We start from the raw sequence: 16917 nt of genomic DNA on the forward strand, positions 1-16917 counted from the left end.
GCCTGCGCAGCGTTCTCGAGACTCCTTTATGGGAGATATGCACGTATCTCTGTGCGTTTTTTTTTTTTGGGTGCACTGGCAGAAAAAACGTCTTAGAGATGGACCACTAAACTATATAGGGTAGGATGTGCTTCTTAGAGAGATAATGAGGGGGTAAATGCATAGATTAAGCCCAGAGAATTATCCATTTAGGCTCAGTTCCCGCAGAGCGTATTTCCCTGATCTCATTCATATTTTTTTTGCCAGTGCACATATTTTTGCTTTAACAAAACTGTCGCTGGAGTAAAATAATATCGCGTGCTCGCATTTGAGTTTTGCTTGCATGCCACAGAACCGGAACCTTTCCTCGGCTCGAGTCGACTCGGCTCGTGTGTGCAGCTTGACTGACAATGCCTCTGGGCCGCTCGATGAGCCCTCATCATCTGTGAGGGAAAGGAGTGAAGTGGAATGGAATGGATTGGTCAGCGGCCACAGACACCTGCTGCCCCCACCGTCTCGTCGACATTGAGGCGGCATTGATTGTGGAACCGGCATAAAATGTGCCCTGTGCCATACCATTGGGATGATGTTGCAGATCCGCATCGAATATGAATACAAATGAAATTTGAACTCCATTCTAGGGACGCTACTAGGGATGCCCAGACCAGTCTGACTTTCCAGGCCATTACCTTAATGGGCTGCCATAAAGCGAGCCAGTCCAGACCGGGAGCGAGAGCATAAGAGCCAGCAATAACGGGCGACAATGAAACAAATGTGAAAGGGGTCGAGGCAATGGCCATAGAGGGGAGCCATGCAAATGGCGGCCACAACCACTCCCAGGTGAACCACCCTGTTGCAACTTGCCCTCTCCACCACCCCTGCCAGTGCCAGTGACAGTGCCAGTGGCAGTGTGCAACAAGCTAGAACAGAATTACAATAAACAAAGGCATCGAATTAAAAACTAAACTGCGTCCACTCAAAATATGCAAACAGCTCCGAAGGCCCTGAAGGGGGAACGGACCAGATAGCCATGTGGTCAGCGGTTGATTATGCATCCATTGATGATGTCCACCACAAAAGGGGTTGTGTTGTCCCAGAGTACATACCCCGTGCTGTACGCCATTCCGTGACCCATACAAGTACATTAAAAAGTAAAAACGAAAATGAAAAAAAATTGCAAATTGCATTGCAGCTCATGCAAGTGGCAACAATGGCCAGAACCTTACTCGACCCGACCCGACCCGACTCCTATCTGTGCTCAGCGATGCGCGGATTCCATTCAGCTGGCCGCCCATACCATTCCTGCCACATTTATGGCTAGGTGCAATAAAAGAATGCATAGCCTGCAACGCTCTTTCAGTGGCGCGAAAGGCGCCATTTCTGGCATATTTTTTGCAACACTCCACTCCACACCACAGCTCCAACTACAGCTCCATTGCAACAAAGCTGCTGCCACGAGCCTATCATTTTTGGATTTTTGTCGAATGACTTCTTCTGCATTCCTATTTTCCAGTTTAAAGCGTTTCCGGCTTTTATCGCTGCAAAATTTTAAAGAATTTACTAGGAAAAGGGAACATCTGGCCATCCTCTAATCCTTGCCAGGATAACAATCCATTCTGACAACTACAAAAAGAAAAGAAAAAGCCAGAATAATGGAGATTGCTAGGGGAATGGAAGAGAGAGAATGCCTCACATTTCAGATATGGCAACTGTCAGAACTTTAGGGAAAAGGTAGGAGATAGAAAGCAATAGAGGATTAATGTAATATTGTGATAGATATGTTTCGATTACGATTTTTAAAATAAAAGTGGATATTTGAGCGGCGTCAACACAAGAGTTCTTTCAAAACCTATGTGGTTCAACAGAACCATAGACACATACAGGATTTTAAATTCCAAAAATTTATGATAAAGAACGACCTGTCATTTCGTGTTACCATTTCACATTGTATTTCCAACTTTGCTTTCAGCCTGGTCAGAGAGCCTTACCGCTTACCCCTGCCGCCGCGCACTGCAACGTAGCACTTCAACATGTTTTCGCACTTTTACGTCTGCCTATGGGGCAGGGGCCGTGGCCTAACATCTGCCATTCGTTGCGGCGGCTGGAGTTGTTGTCCTGTCTGAATGTTGATTCACCGCAAGCGCGCCATGTGTCAGAAGCAGAAACAGGAGCAACAGCAGCAGCAGCAGTAGCAGCAGCCGGACGACCTGGAACGGGCCATATGCAAGCGCCATTTTTGCTTTCTCTGGCTGCACGTCTTGAAGGCAAATCCGGAACGGAATATACTACTCTACAGATCTTCATAGAGATGGGAAGTCTAGCCTCTATTTCGCAGTTTGATTGCGTTTCCCTTATTTTTTGTTAGGTCCTCTCTTAAGTGTGCCAGCAGCTGCTCTCTTCGCCCACGCTTCGTAAAGTCGGTTGTTCAGGGACGCAGACCTAAAAGGTGTATTTCCGCTCTTCGAGCTGCCCATTGCCATTGAGCTGTGGTGAGCGCTCTCTGAAAATGCCAGCCCTTGATTAAATACACCTTGGCACGAACCGAACCTGCTGCTGCTGCTTGTTGCATGCTCTTCAACCATAACTAACTTCTCTCTCGTGTCCGACTCTCTTAGCACTCCAGCCGAAGCCTGGCTTCATTCGGCCCCGCTTCGGGCACGAACCAGCCGCGTATAAAAGGAAGATCCGACGACGCGGCGCCCAAGTCCTTCGACGACCGCCGCGCTGACTAGTTCGTTTGCCTTGGAGCAGACCCCACACACACACCATACACCAAACATATTGAGAGAGTGAAGCGAGTGAACAGTACAGTAATTCGATTTTAGTGGACTTCGTTGCGCCTCTATTCGGGTGGCCAAAAGTGCACAAAGCAGAGCAGAGCACAGCGAAAAAGAACAAAACAAGTGCGGTGTAGGCGGCAGAAATAATTGTAACATTGTTTGCCAGGCATCGCCTTTATAGGGTGTTTAACTTTCACGCCCTTCCGCGAGCCTCTCACCACCCCTACCCCAACCGAAAAGTCGTTTGTGTCGGCATGCGTGAGAGCCATTTGCATAAATTCCACGTCTGACTCCGTGTTTTTTTCGCGGTGTGAATGAGAAATTGCCAGACATTTCAAAAACCAGAAGAAGAAAGAGAAAGTTTCGCATAAATAAGCATTTAAATTGCCCCTGCTACAATGGCTACCACCAACATTTTGCGGCTAATTCTACTGGCGGCGGCACTGAGCCGTCCCGTGTTTGGAGCTGCCACCGCCGGCGTGGTGCTCAGCGACGTGAACAACATGTTGCGTGATGCCGCCAGAGCCACTTCGGAGAACCCGGCGACGGCAAAGGACAGGAAGGAGCAGGCAGTGCCCTCCAGTGTGGAGCTGCTGCGCTTCGTCGAGGATGCCGAGGGGGGCGAGGATAGCGAAGACGACAGCCTCAGCTCCCTGGAAATGCTCTCCAGTGGACAGACCCTGCCCCAGACTACCCACGACTCCTCCGCTTCCTTCAAGCTGGGCGATCAGGTGCGCCTGCTCTCCAAACAGCTCAATGCCCTGATGATGCGTCGCCGCGAGGATTACGAGATGCTCGAGCACAATCTCCGCAAATCCCTGAGGCTCACCACGGACGCGGCCAGCGCTGATGCCGATATGCGAACTGAACTGAACAAACTCAGGTAGGATGATCCCATCCAGCACATACTCGAACAACATCATTATAGGGGGAACTCTACATTGCATTTGAATGGTTAATTAGTAGTCCGTGGAGTTGGGCAATGTCTTGCCATTAATTTGTGGCCCCAGAGGGAGAACTCTGATCCAACTTGCCCCGAGTCACGTAGAACTTTGTCGGCCAACTGTAACTTTTCCTCACCTGCTTCGTCTAGTTGGAAAATTAGTGGTCCCCCAAAGTAGGCAACAGTTTTCATGTTACGCAGAGTTTAAATTTTTCCAGTTGCCCAAGTTTTCTTTGGCGAGCGAAATGCGATAGGAATGCGAGGATTGTCTCCTTCTAATGCAAACAAATCTTGTCAGTGAGAAAGGAGCTGAGAAATCTAATCAGAGCTGAGCCACAAGCCACGAGCAACGAGCCATGCCTCTGTCCATGAGCCCAGCCCAAGTTTGCGTAGTATTCGTGATTTGTTTTGTTGTCCTCGGACTGAGGCTGACTAATAATGATTGTCTCATCGAGCAGAACACACATACATCAGTCCCCCAACTCTGTGGACTGTCTCTTTTCCCTTGGCCGTGCCGTATCCGGCATAAAAAATACGTAAAGATGGCACACTCTTAATTTACTGTACAAATAGCCACGGTTAGTCCGTGGCTGTTGCTGTCGTGGACATCGTAAACTTTGTCAGTGACACCGTAAATAATTCAGGACACGCGCACACACACACACATCCATCGTATGTGCCATGTAGAAAGAGAAGGAGCTCCCAGGACAACCGCCAGTCAAACGTCATGTCAACTGTGGTTTATGTGATCCACTGGCCACACACTAAGTCAGCTCCCAGTAGCAGTGCCACAGCCCCCCACATCATTATCTGATTTGACTGTGTGTAGGGTCCTTTATGCTGTGCGTCCTGTCCTGCGCTGTCCTGTTGAGTAGATTTTTGTAGATTTGATAGCATTCGCAGTTGGCTGGTTGGAGCCCTGCATCGAAGTCGGGCCCCCACTTTTAGTAATTAATTGTGCCCAGTAATCGTGAGGCTGATGCGGAATCCAATGTGCGATGGCATTCGCCATCATCAAATCATTCGCAGATGCAGGCAGCCAAGCAGTATGCATGTTGCGTTTTCAATTTGGTCGCTTGTCATTGACAGCATTTTCAATTTTCACCTGAATGACGTGTCCTGTTTGGCTGTTTTTCTACATCTTCCTACTCCCGGGTGGCTGATGGAAAATCCGTGTGGCAGCCAAGCGAAAAAAGCAATGCATGTTCCAATTTGTTTGACATTACAACAGTTGCCTTTCGTAAGGGTACTTCCACCCTACCACCCACTGTTTTCCAATACAAAGAGAGCCAAAAAAGCATTTCTGTTTTTTTTTTCGGGTTTACTTTGGGCAATTCGGTGCTGTGCTGCTGGGCAAACTCCAAAAAAACTTTCGGACAGCTTACACTCGACTATTCCATGCAACAGCCCTCCTCCACTGCCCTTTTTTAATTAAATATTTAAATAATTATGATAAAAATAATACAAAAATGTATGTATGTGTGTAACCTTTGCCAGCAGCAGCAGCAGTTTCAGCAGCAGTTTGAGCAGTACTTTTCCAAAGTTTTCCAAGTCATAAAATAAACAAAAACGCATGGAAACAATTTGAAATATTGCGTAAACTCACGCGGAAATAAAAAAAAAACCCAACTAAATATGATGTACATATGTAAGAGCCGGAGAAAAAGAGCAGCGTTACCCAAATTTTCTTTTTGGGCTTTCCCTTATTTTTGTGTCCTGGTTTTCTTGATGAAATTTGCATGTTGCTTTGCTCTTTTGACAGAAGAAAACAGGAACAGGAACAGGAGCAGCAGCAGCAGCAGCAGGAAAGACAGTGGAGGCCGGAAAGGCAGATGCAGCAAAGCGCCCAAAACAAAAGTTGTTACCTACACTTTCGAATTGTTCTGTGGCTGCCCCCTTCTGTTGCAGCGACTCCTGGTGCTTCTGCTGGTTCCGCTTCCACTTTCACTTCCGCTTCCTTCCAGCTGACTTCTTTAATTGTCTGAAATGTCACAAAAATGCGCTCAAGCTTTTCTTTCTTCGCCTATAACTGCCACAAGTGCTACAAAATTTTCGTTTTCAACATTTAAACAACGTTTTTCCCAACCACTTGACGCTGTTTGTGGCTGCCATTCTCTTCTCGTTTTTTGGATTTTTGGTTAAAGTTTGTTTGTTTGAATTTTTGTTATTCTGTTAGATGACTTCTGTGATTTCGATTTGCGTCGGATGTCGGGCGCCGCCTGGTCATGACTGAATTTATTCCGCAATGGAAAATTGAAAACGTGCAATGATCGGGGGAGTACGGAGGGGATTTAGCGGGGCGTTGGAGCTTGATTATATGGCGGCTAAAATCCCATTAGCGGACCGCAGCCAATTAGGTCGCCTGTCCGCTTGAAAATGTCAATTTAAATTAGATTCTTGGCTGCGGGATGCGGGGTGCACGGCCAGACAGAACCGCAATTATAACGTTACGCACACGCATCCTGCTCATGCCGCTCCCACCTGCGCGCTTCCACTGCTAATTAAACGTATTTTCACAAAGAGGAAAAGAAGAGAGATTTTAATACTTGAATTTCGATTTTGTGCATTCCACAGGGAGGAAGTGGCCAGCCTGCGCGGCTCCCATGGCGGCAACAAGGAACGCCTCACCGTCGAGTGGCTGCAGCAGGCCATATCCGAGATCCGCAAACAGCTGGCGGAGCTGCAGCATACCGCCGGCAACGTGGCCAAGGATGTGCAGCAGCGTAGCGCCGGCTACGAGGACCTGGCCACAATCCGCAGCGACTTCCAGCAGATCAAGCTAGAGTTGGCCGCCCAGCATGAGCGCCAACAGCAGACGGAGGTGCTCGTGCAAGAGCTGCGCGAGGAGATGCTCCAGCAAGAGGAGGACTACCAGCACGCCCTTAGCCGCCAGCAGCAGCAGCAGCATAAGGAACACTCCCAGCCGAACTCCGCCAGCATCGAGGAGGAGAGCAGCAGCAGCAGCCAGGAGGTGGGTGAACACTTTATGCTAATGATCAGATAAGCACGCAGAGCCCGTTCAGGTGGAGGACCCTGGTTTAGGGTCCCACTTTAAGTGCGGGCCCATAAAGCCGCCACCAACCTGGTGGGGCATTATCTGGCCGTTTTATGCCTTATTTTATACTCGGAGCCAGCTCGGATGGGGTGGAGCGGGTGGCCTGTGGAGTGGCCGGCCCATCATCATACGGCACGATGTGCTAACGAGTCGCGTTGACACGGGTCGGGAGCCGAGGCCCGGCCCTGCCTGGCTCTGCCCGGCCCTCTGCCTCTTGTTTTAATGGCCTGGCAGTGGCAGTAGCAGTCATACATACGTTGCCCAAATTACTCATACGCACCGCAGGATGTAGTCGTATTAAATATATAATGCCTGGCACTCAGTCTCCCCTCTAAGCCAATGAAGCCTTATTGGCCATTGGAATCATTTGCCGAGATGGCTGGAATTGAAGATCATTCATTTGGGATTGTTTTAGAGGCCTCCTAGAGGAGGTTATGGTATCTGTCAGGCAGGGAACGAATCATGAATAGGGATAAATCTCGTTAGTCCAAAGGCCGGGAAGCGATGCAACTGGAAATCCAGGGGCGAAGAAACGGGCGATTTCAAACTGTCGATTCTCTTGCACTTTGATAATTATAATTAATGTCAATAAAGGGCCAACATCAGCAGCACCGACCACAGACACGACAACGAAGAAGGCAACAGCAAGGGCAAAACAAAAGCAGCTGCCAACAGGTGAAGGGGCTGCCAAACAGCAGGGCGGCTGCTGCTGAGCCCTGGTTGCCGGGCATCGGGCCAACAAGCTCCCCAAGTTGCTTCATTAAAAGGATTATGCGTCGGTCCGCCCCAATATGAGAACGCTGCTGCGTCATACGACCGTCCGCAAAATATGTCAGTGGGGCCCTTCTCCCTTGGGGAAAGCTTAAAACTGGTTTATCTGCCGCCACCTGTTTTGACCATCGTTGCTGTTGCTGTTGCTGCTGCTGCTGCTGCTTTAGCAGTTGCTGTTGTCCCCACCCCACCTATCCTCGTTTTAAGCGTGCCCCACTTTGAAGTTTGCCTTAAACGAAATTTGCTTGCTTAGACGAATACTTTGTCTTCTTTTGTGTCCGACCGCACAAAAGCCAAGAAATTTCATTGAGCTGAAGCATTTACCCGTGACTCAGAGGCGAAATAAAATTTTAAGGCAAAATAATAATGGAACAACAGAATGGAGCACTTTTGGTCGACTCCCAACCCTTGAATACCTGCTAATTCTTATGATAATGCCGATAAAAGATAGAATTATCATTATCAAATGGAAATTGGCTCTGAAGTTTGGCAGAACCCTACATAATTTGTACTTCTGGAGGATGATCTGGTGTTACAGAAGGAGTCTTATTCCTCTTTCCTTTCACATCGATTGGGAAACCAAAATATACCCTGGATCTCCTCGAGCACGGGGTATATCAGATGGGGGATTAAATGTTCAGCCAGGCAGCTTAAGCGGCTTTCGCCGGACCTTCAGCGCACACGTACTCATCAATGGCCTCCATCTATGTGTGTGTGTGTTTTAATGTTAGCCTATGTGTGCATGTGAATGTGTGTATATATCATTAATGGAATGGGGCAGAAGCCTTTGCCAAAATATAAAACGAAATTGCTGAAAATTGCCAAACAAAAAGCAGGAAATCACCTTTTAATCGCCTTCACTGTATGGGCAGGATGGTCAGGATGGGCAGGGAGTATCACAGAGGGGAAACAGAGTCAAGGGTCCCCTCACGCTGGTCAGTGGCAAGTGGTCCAGCGGCCAGCGGCCAGCTGCTTCAGAAACTGGCTTCTGACGGACGACTCTTGTCGTTGCCGTCTTTTGTCTTACCAACTTTTGGCAGTCAACAGAGGGATGGGGGGAGGCACAGGGAGTTGCAAAAAGGAGAGACAGGCAGAGAGAGAGAGGAGGGGTAGCAGCAACGGCAGATGCTCTCAAATATCCCGATAATCAGTTCTCTTCCTCGCTCCCTTTCGTCCCCACCACTTTCCTCTTTTTATGGGATGTTCGCGATACTTCAGTACAATTTGATCCTTTTCATTATGAGAGTATGCCCAGCAAAGGGTACTATGATGCACACCAAATGTCTGAAGCATCTTCTCTGCACCCATGAAGAATATTATTATCCGATTAGCATAAACATCACAGGCTAGAAATCGATTACAATTCGTTTACTGTATAACGATATATCTGCCGCACGAATAATGAATATACTCGCATGTATGTACATAAAAGGGCATCATTAGCTTCGGCATTGGGAGCTAGCCATCATTTCAGCTTCCCACCAGCTGACAGAGCAATATCGGGTAAAGGGAGCAGGACCCGACCATCGAAACCTGTCCCTGAAACTTTCCCACAAGACACAACCAAGAAGCACGAGCAATTTTTTTTGGTAACTGTTATTATGAAAGCGCAACAAAGCAGAAATTAGGTTAAATTAGAACAAAGAGCAGGCAACCAACAGCTCACAGAGAGAACAGAGAAACCAAAGAATAGGATGGGATAGCTGGCAGCTGGGGAACCGAAAGCAGCTCAAGGAGAACCACCAGCAAAATAAATAAAAATAATAAAAAACAATAAAATTGTACAGGTGGCTGGGATAGAGCTAAAAATTCATTGTGTTTCTGGCTAAATTTAATCAAATTTTCTTTATTTGATTACATGGAAAATGTGGCAAAGTGAAATGAAACTACGGGAAATGTGTGGAGAGAGGAGAAGAGAAAATTAGGGAAATTATAAACAATATGCAAAACATTAAATATATAGGGAGAACCTTTTTTGATTAGGTCGCAAACTGTAGGAGAATTCCGGAAAAGGACAGAGTCGAATGTCAAGAGAAAATACATAAATAGACAAGCGCCATAAATAATAGAAATACAAAAAATTGGCAGAAAATGTGCACATACATATCTCAAAAGATACAAAGGAAACCAAGTAAAGCTCGGCAAATTAAGGTGAACTTTGACTCTTAACCCCAAGGGTCAGATTACGAACCAATCTAGTAAATAATTAATTAAATGAAATTCCATTCAAATTGGTTGTGGTTGCTCTTCCTATGGCAGTCAAACGCTTAAAGAGGTACTCGTACATATGTAGATACAGTTATTGGCCGAATCTTAGGGCTACATACAACCTCTCGACCTCGTCCACGTCTTCGTCCTCGTCCTCGTAACCGTATACCCATTTACCCATCAGAGGTGATGTCGGTTAAGCTCTTATCGATTCCCCTGGCCAAGGGTCGTCGCCGTCGGCTGCTTCACAAAGGACACATCTGCCTGTGACAGCATGGCATTGGCTGTAATCAGACAGCTCTAATTGCAAATTTCTGCAAAAGATATGTCTTAACACACATTCATGACATGTCCATGTCCATGTACATATGCATGTGCATATGTTATATAACAAATCGCTTTGATGAAACCTGTCACTGGCAACAGTTGGCGAGAGAAAATAAGCGAGTGAGAGACAGACTCCTCGCCAAAAGAGGCAGAAAAAAGCAAAGAAAACGCAAATGTTTATCATTGGTTATTGATGCTGCCATAACTGCCACAAGGAGTCGGAAAGAATAGAATCTGGTACATGCTCATGCTCTCATATGAGGGACTTTGCTGTTAAATTAGCAACGCAAACAAATGCGAGGCCAGCAGACATACATACATATGTACATATAGCAGCAGAATCAGCATCATCCAGAAGCAGGAGCAGGAAGGACCAGAACGAGACAAAAGGAACGAACCCCATGGGCAGGCCTGAGACACGGAGAATCCGGTTTCGGTTCCAGGCGGCAGGCAGGCAGCATTTCGTCGTTTGCTGCTCCCCCCCAACAACACACCACACCGCACTCCGTTCTCAGGCATTTTTACCTTATTTATGTTGATATTTGTTTTGCTTTTGTTTCACGTTACGTTCCGTTCTCTCCCTCTTCGCTACACTGCAAACAAATAGCGAAAGCTTTATTGAAAGCACACCTTTGGTATGCCCAATCCAATCTTCAGTCTGCCAATACTCGAATCTGGATTGCTACATAGCCATAGGATTACCAGCCATATTGAAGATTTGTCAATAAAATTCAGTAATATTTTAAGATCTCTCTTATGTATCAGAAAGTATCAGTTACTTTCATCGCTATTTTCTCTTAGTGTAGCCGTTCTGTCACTGCTGGGCCCTTCTATTGTTTCTGTTTCTGCTTCTGTTTCTTTTGCTGCTGTTGTTGCTGGCAATTTGTTTGATTGTTCAAGAGGTTGTTGCTGCTGTCGCTGCTAAGGTGCCCCCACCCCAACCCCCTAGTAATACCTACAGCTGTACATACATAAATACTTGATATTTATTTCATGAGTCAAATTATCTTTATTGAAACTTTTGTCATGCACTTGGGACTCGATTCGGGTTGGGATTGGAATCGGAATCGGGTCTGGCTGAATGGAAATGTGATACGGGGAGGGAGATCTGCATGATTCGAATTGCTTTTCAATATCTAAAGAGTTTTTATGCATTGAAAATGCGACTGCTGTGCTCTTTGTATTTTACACAAAAAAATTAAATGTACTTTTAGCAGAATATTTGCGGAAATAATGTGGAAATAATTCTAGTTGGAAATTATGCACACGTCTGCCATTTTTTTTTGGCCAAGGATAAGGTTGACGGCTGACGTTGCCTTTGAGGTCGGGCTCTCGGCTCGGGTTCATGCTGTAGGTTGAGGTCGTCCTGGCACCGAGCCCCAAATGCGCATTAACTTAATGGTATTTTGTGGCGCCCGCTTCCCTAAGACTGTTCCACCATCCTGCCACCCCCTCCGGCTGGTGTTTCCCCCGCTGAGCGTAACTTTTTCAAGCATCGCACAAAAGTCCTATTAAATTTTTACGACAATTCGCCGTAGAGCAGAGCAGAAGCCGTAGCAGGAGCAGCAACAGCAGCAAGAGCAGTTTTTCGCTCTTTTTCCCTTTGCAATGCACATATCCACCATCCCGCCCGCCCCAACTGAATAGCTGTCACGCTAATAGCAAATCCTTGTTAGCTTTCACTTAAGTACAGCATGTAAAATTTTCACTTTTAATCCTTGAACAAACCCACGAAAGGAGCTGGGGAATTGGAATGTTGCAGCATCTGCCTCTCTCCCCCTGTGGAATTTAATTAGTTGACTGCTCCCCCTGCCAGCACTCTTCCCGGTTCCCGTTTCCCTCTATCTATTTCAAATATTTATGCTTCAATTTCGATTTCAATTAACGCGACCATCGGCGAGCCATCCCCGTAAAGAAATCATTACTTGTTGGGGGAATACAACCTGTCGCCTTGCGAGAAATTTTAGCTGCATAAATCACATTTAATTATAGCGCTGATGGCCGGAATTTATATGCCACCTCACCGAAACGGACATACACTTATGTACATATATATTGGGGATTTTTCTCCTTTTTTGATGGCCACTTCCCGTCTCGTCCAGAGTTCATATAAAACGCGAACGTGTCGTATTAGCTGCGTTCGTGACCTTTCGCATAAAACAACGTCGGTTCCACCCACAAGCCACAGCAGCGTGTGCAGCACCACTGCCGCGCCACACTGCGGCACGTGCGTGAGGGCAAAGCAAACAGAGAAAGAGTGAGAGGGCGAGAGTAGAAGCCACAGGGTCTGGAGTGCGAGTGGCAGCACTTCATCCCGCCCGTTCCAGTGCTGCCCCGTACCGTTCGAACCTCGATGAGGCACAAACGCAACTTTGTCATAAATATTCATGAATTTGTACATATTTTCCATATTTTTTTTGTTAGCTTTCTGTTTGTTTTTTCTTCCCGGCGACTAATTGAATTCGAGGAGAGAAATTCCTTCAAATTACGGAAAATAAAATAATTGTTAAAAGTCTGGCTCTGTATATCTTTCGGGAAAAAGTCAAACAGTATTTCAATTTAAAGGGTATTTCTCGATGGAACGACCATAGTTTAATTACGATTTTTGCACAGATTTATTGTTGTTTAAAAGATGAAACAAGTGGAGCAATATTTATGTTGCAATAATTGAATACCTTGTGGGGGAAAAATCAGTTTCAGTAATTTTCTTTTGCCAAAAGTGCTTTCCTATAACGAACTTCGAGTATTTTACTTTTATTTAAAGAATTTCGGCTATTTTCAATGTGGAAAAATCTATTTAATGGTTAAATGAATGCTTTCAATGGATCTACCTTTTGGAGTCAGTAAAAACTCACATTTTTATGGCTTTCACTCATTTTACGTATGGAATATAAAGAGGAGAAATAATATTTATTTTCTGTACGTATTGGTGCCCCAGAGATAACCCCCTTTAAAAAAAAAACATTAAAAAGATGTCAATGCAGAAAAATAATGATCAAAGTCAAAGCAGAGGAAATCCTTAAATGAAACACGAAATGGTATTCGTTTTCCTTTTGATTTCCACACTTTTAAAGCAAATACTCTACGTATGTGCATATGTACATACATATGTATATGATAAATCTGCCCCAGGCAGGATCTCCTTCTGGGTTAGTTGACACATTCATTGCATTCATTAGCAGCACATTTTCAGTTGGTTTTTGTACCCAGCAGCTACGGCCTTTATTAGTCAATTACGAGAGAATTTTTTTATGAATGGTCGTGCATTGAGCGGGGAAAAAGTAACCATCTAATGAAAAGAAAGCATAACGAAACGAGTGAGAGGGCGTAGATAGATATCACGGCCATGCAAATCCATTCACTGCACTCGCAGATACTTGTAGATACTCGCAGATACTCGCACTCGGAGATGGTAGGATGAATGTGACCCAAATGGCTTTACCTTAGTTTACAGCTGCTCGCTCGGCTGTCACTCTGCGAAATTATTTCTATGCATATTGTGGGTATGTGGAAATTTATGCAGCTTCTTTTTCCCGCAGAGGTTTGGAGGAGCTTTGGGGACTTACACGCTTTTTGCTGTGTCTGGGGTTGGGGCTGGTGCTGACATTATTGTTGCAAGCTTTTCAGTCCCCATCCCGCAGCCTCATACCCAACCAAACCCAACCTCCTGTCAGACATCCGCGGCTGGTGCCTGGCTATGAAATGCATTTATAATAAATGGATTTAGCATTCAATTCCCAGCACATAATCCCCGCCAGAGACGCCTGCGCACACACACCCACACACACACACACGCCCAAGCCCAAGCCACGACACATACAACAAAAGAATCTCGTGTAGCTTAGGAGTACTCTGTAGATACTCTAAAAAGCATTTCGTTCTTTCAAGCTCCTAATCTCCATATCTCCCATCATCTTTTCGTTACAGCTCTCTGGCTCCAGTGCCACTCTGGCCGACCACAAGCGCCGTCACTGCCGTTTCCAGAGCCAGCAGATCCACGCCCTGCAGCAGGCCCATCGCGGCCTCCGGCGACAGGTGAACGAGCTACGCTTCCACCACATCGATGAGCGGGTGCGCAGCCTGGAGGTGGAGCAGCATCGCATCGCCAACGCCAATTTCAATCTGAGCAGCCAGATCGCGTCGCTGGACAAGCTGCACACCTCCATGCTGGAGCTGCTCGAGGACGTGGAGGGGCTGCAGACTAAGATGGACAAGAGTATACCGGAGCTGCGTCATGAGATCTCCAAGCTGGAGTTTGCCAATGCCCAGATCACCTCGGAGCAGAGCCTGGTGCGGGAGGAGGGCAAAAACACGGCCCGCTCCCTCCAAGCCATGGCCGTTAGCGTGAGCGTGCTGCAGGACGAGCGCGATGGCATACGGAAGCTCGTGAGCACAGTGGATAGCCTGCAGATGAATGTGGACAGGCTGCAGTCGCTGGTGAACGACGAACTGAAGAATAAGGTGGGTCCTGCTGCTCCTTTGGATCTCTTCGACGAAGATTGATTCCCATTCCTTGCACACACTCTATATAGTATATCCCCCTCTCTCTCTCTTTCTCCGTTTTGGCTCTCCTGCAGCTCTCCCACCTGAACAAGCCCCACAAGCGTCCGCATCATCAGCAGCAACAGCAGCAACAGCAGCAGGAGGCCAGCATCGACTCGGCCCTGGCAGAGACCCTCGTGAGCGAACTGGAAAATGTCGAGGCACAGTACGAGGCCATCATCAACAAGCTGCCACACGACTGCAGCGAAGTGCACACCCAGGCGGATGGCCTGCATCTGATTGCGCCCGCCGGCCAGCATCACCCCCTGATGTCACACTGCACGGCCGACGGATGGACCACGGTGCAGCGACGCTTCGACGGCAGCGCCGACTTTAATCGCACTTGGGCTGACTACGCCCATGGGTTCGGGGTGCCCGGCGGCGAGTTCTGGATTGGCAACGAGCAGCTGCATCACCTCACACTGGACAACTGCAGCCGCCTGCGGGTGCACATGCAGGACATCTACGACAACGTGTGGGTGGCCGAGTACGCTCGATTCTACATATCATCGCGTGCCGATGGCTTCCGTCTGCAGATTGGCGAGTACAGCGGAAACGCATCCGATGCGCTCAATTACCAGCAGGGCATGCAGTTCTCGGCCATCGACGACGACCGCGACATCTCACAGACGCACTGCGCTGCCAACTATGAGGGGGGCTGGTGGTTCTCTCATTGCCAGCACGCCAATCTGAATGGGCGCTACAATCTGGGGCTGACTTGGTTCGACGCTGCTCGCAACGAATGGATAGCGGTCAAGTCCAGCCGGATGCTGGTGAAGCGTCTACCCGCAGCCGAGTGTCAGGCAGCAACAAGCGGCACGGGCCTGTCCTCGGCGGCGACAAGTGCAACATCAACAACAACCCCAGAGGCGGTGTCGGTGGCATTGGCGGCATCCACCAGTACGCCCAGTACTGTGGTGCAGTTCATTGCCGCCGGACAGGCGTAAGTGAGCTGTAACAACCCTCCCCCACCCGTGAAGCGGTAAACGGGAACAGGGAACGGCTACAGTGAACCACCAGAGCCAGGCCTACTATAGTTGGGAGTGCACTGATCGTTTGTGGGAGTGGAGGTGGAAATGGCATGTGGAAGTGGAAGTGGAGTTCTTAAAGATCCCTAATCCTAATCCTAATTATGTAAGTGTAAAGTGGACGTGGAGTCCTTGTATATAGTCGATCAGCCCTAAGTTGTAGCATTAATCTGTCGAATGGAGCTTACCCTAGAGACGTATGCGTAGTCAAAATGTCGGTCCATCAAGTAAACCGTATAAATATTCAATTCTTTGGTCTTTCAAGCAGATCTCATAGAGGCTTAAGTTCCACGCATCTCTCAAGAGGGAGAGAGAGAGAGAACGCGGGAATATCATATGAGAAGAAGCCGAGTGGAGTGAATGTCTAGACATAATCCCCCCCCTCGTAACATAGTTCTAACCTTTAAGAGCATCAGCTATCGATCTACTCTAGTTAAGGCTCATCTCAGACAAATAATAAATATACTGGATGTGGAAAGGAAATGGTAAAATATGTACTTTCAGCAGCAGTTTTAGGATCTAGCTTAGGAGCCCAACCCCTCCCCATATCAGTCATACACCGTACATATGGTATATATACAGATATCTAGATGTAGCGTTGGTAATTGTACTTGTACTTGTAATTGTAATTGTTGTAACATATGTATAATGTTGGGTCTACATATACACCATATATAGCAAACCCACCCCCGCCCCCCAATTAATGCTTACTAAGTGTCTGCTTCAGAGTTGTAACCCCCGAACCAAACCAACCATCCCCCCAAACCAACCCAAACCAACCAACGGAGTCGCATGCCAAAGAGATCAAGTCAGAAATAGTTACCGAAACACCTACGAAAGTATGCAAATATATACACACAAACGAAACAAAACAAAAAAAAAAAAACGAAGAAAAAACAAAACAAAAACAAACTATTTTCTGCAGTTTTGCATATACCAAAAACCAAACAAATGAAGTGAGGAAAGGATGGATGGGCGAAACATACGAGCTAAAACTTGCATTTAGAATATAAGTTATGAACTATATTATATACATACATACATATACATACATACAATACTTGTATACATTAACTTTATGTCCTGTATGTTAAGAAACTCAAATTCGAAACAAAAAAAAAAAAAAAACAGAAGGCACGGCCCTATTTTACAATAAATGAATTGATGTGAAAGAAAAAACTAAAAAAAAAAACCAGCAAAAAAAAATAACAGAATAAATATTTGGGAGTTTTAATTTCAGAGTACAGCAGGAAGCTGTGGCGCAACCAAGCGGGTGGGGGGGAA

The 16917-nt window shown here is 46.8% G+C and overlaps 1 protein-coding gene across 1 annotated transcript; it reads left to right on the forward strand.

Moving 5' to 3' along the window:
* Positions 1-2697: 2697 nt before the first annotated feature.
* LOC111072622 (protein scabrous) lies at positions 2698-16505 on the forward strand. The gene is made up of 4 exons (XM_022364604.2): positions 2698-3642; positions 6277-6673; positions 13991-14524; positions 14641-16505. Exons 1-4 carry the CDS (start codon positions 3158-3160, stop codon positions 15550-15552), a joined length of 2328 nt encoding a protein of 775 aa, XP_022220296.2. The 5' UTR covers positions 2698-3157; the 3' UTR covers positions 15553-16505.
* The last annotated feature ends 412 nt before the right edge of the window (positions 16506-16917 follow it).

Source organism: Drosophila obscura, unplaced genomic scaffold (assembly GCF_018151105.1).
Source record: "Drosophila obscura isolate BZ-5 IFL unplaced genomic scaffold, ASM1815110v1 contig_186, whole genome shotgun sequence".
Lineage (NCBI taxonomy): Eukaryota > Metazoa > Arthropoda > Insecta > Diptera > Drosophilidae > Drosophila > Drosophila obscura.